Source organism: Lactuca serriola, chromosome 4 (assembly GCF_051521515.1).
Source record: "Lactuca serriola cultivar US96UC23 chromosome 4, Lser_US96UC23_V15, whole genome shotgun sequence".
NCBI classification, from domain to species: domain Eukaryota; kingdom Viridiplantae; phylum Streptophyta; class Magnoliopsida; order Asterales; family Asteraceae; genus Lactuca; species Lactuca serriola.
Genome location: NC_136411.1, coordinates 284893784 through 284895868, shown reverse-complemented (window position 1 = coordinate 284895868; position 2085 = coordinate 284893784). Strand labels below are relative to the sequence as shown.

At 41.2% G+C, this 2085-nt stretch overlaps 1 protein-coding gene across 1 annotated transcript; it reads right to left on the bottom strand.

The window, feature by feature from the left end:
- Nucleotides 1-942, bottom strand: LOC145099397 (uncharacterized). Its single transcript, XM_079036978.1, has one exon. The coding sequence runs from the start codon at nucleotides 940-942 to the stop codon at nucleotides 1-3; it is 942 nt and encodes a 313-aa protein (XP_078893104.1).
- Between the last annotated feature and the right edge of the window lie 1143 nt (nucleotides 943-2085).

Below are 2085 nucleotides of genomic sequence, written 5' to 3'. Positions count from 1 at the left end.
TCACGGGTTGGCTTGAAGTCCTCTTCCATCAGTATTTTGTGCATGCATAATGATGGATTCAACCCTTTTTATGTTCGCAATGGTCCAACCAATAGCCTCCTTGTACTTCTTCAAAATTCCAACCAACTTTTTTTCTTCTTCTCGTGCTATCTTGGTTGAAATTATCACCGGTAATGTCTCTTCCTCTCCAAGATAGGCATACTTGAGATGGTCGGGAAGAGCCTTCAACTCAAGAGTTTGTGGTTGTACTATGGATGGGAGAAGTTTCAGATTGGAACTTTTTAGCTTCATGTGGGGTGGTTCAACTCTCATGGGTTGTGATTTTTCCAAGGAATTGATTGTTTCAATCAGTTCATCCTCCAATGTGTACTTGTCAGCCAAATTCTTAATCCCTGTCTCATCAAAGTGTTTGCTCAAGATGGTGGTTAGCACATCTTGGCTTGACATCTCAAAGCAATCATTAGTACAGGTATCAATAACATCTATGAAGTTTAAGGAATGAATATCACTAGGATAATGCATGGCTTCAAATATATTAAAGTTAATCACTTCAGCATCGAACTCCATAGACAAAGTACCATTGAATACATCTATTTTTGTTTTTGCGGTACTCATAAAAGGTCTCCCCAAAAGGATGGAGTTCGATTGTGCGATGTTTTCATCACCCATATCCAAAACATAAAAGTCAGCGGGAAATACAAGTTCATTAACTTGCACTAACACGTCCTCCAATACACCTTTCGGGTGTACCAAAGACCGGTCGGCAAGTTGAATGATAACTCCGGTTTTTTCTAAAGGTCCAATTCCCATTGTCTTATAACTTGAATAGGGTAAGAAATTAATTGATGCTCCAAGATCAAGCATGGCACATGGTACAAAAATGTTACCCATTTTACAAGGAACCGTGAAAACACTCGGGTCCTTGCATTTTTTGGTAGCCATTTTTGTAACACAGCTGAAACATTTTCACCAACTTTCATAGTTTGATTTCCTTTAAGCTTTTTCTTAGATGGGCAAAGTTCCTTGAGGAACTTAGCATATCTAGGAATCTGTGTAATAGCATCTAAAAGAGGGATATTGATTTCAACCTTTCAAAACATGGCAATGATTTCATCATCTTCCCGTTCTCTTTTGGTGCTGGCCAACCTTGAAGGAAATGGAGCTAGTGTGACTTTCACTTTGGTCTCTATGGGCTCCTCCTCCTCTTCTTTGATAGCTTCTTCCACCTCTATCTCTTTCTCTTCCTCTTCTTCATCCGGCATCCTTGGACCTTCATAGCTTTTCCTACCTCTTAAAGTAATGGCACAAGCATTGTGTTTCGGGTTCTTCTCCGTTTGAGATGGTAGCTTGCCTTGTGATTCCATCTTACTTACGGATTGAGCAAGTTGTGACACTTGTTGCTCCAAGATTTCTATGCTCTCCTTGGTTTCTTGTTGGAAGCTTTGAGTGCTTGTAGCAAGGCTTTTGACAATATCTTCTAGTGACATGCTTGAAGAACCTGCTTGTGGAGGTGGTTGTTGTGGATGCCTTGGCTGGTAATTTTGAGGTTGGAAGGGTGGTCTTTGTTAATTTTGAGGAAATGGTGGTCTTAGCTGGTATTGATGTGATTGATTTAACTGATAATTTCCTTGTTGATTTCCTCCCCAACCCTGATTATTGTTCCATCTCTGATCACCTCGTGGTTGCTTATAACCTCTCTGATCTGACCTGGAATAGCCTCCCATGACTTTTGCTTCTTCATAATCTTCCTCTTGAAGTTGTGGGCACATATCGGTTGGATGCCCCACTTGAGTGCAAATACCGCATGGGCGGGGTGTGGGTTGCACACCTTTGTCTTTGGCCAGCGTCATTACTACTTTTGTGAGCTCGGACAATTGAGCTTCAATCTGAGGAGTTTGAACTTCCCACCTCGGAGTGCATCCATGTACCATTCTTCATCATGGCTTGAATGTTTGCAATCTTCAGCCATGTTCTTGATTAGATTGCAGATTTCAGTTAGAGTCTTATTGGGTAAAGATCCGCCGCTAGAAGCATTTAGAAGTCTTCTTTCCATTGGGGTCATGCCTTCAATGAAGTACTGTAGGA

Excerpts from the sequence above, each read along its gene's own strand:
- LOC145099397 (XM_079036978.1), bottom strand. The coding sequence starts at position 942 with ATGGCTACCAAAAAATGCAAGGACCCGAGTGTTTTCACGGTTCCTTGT.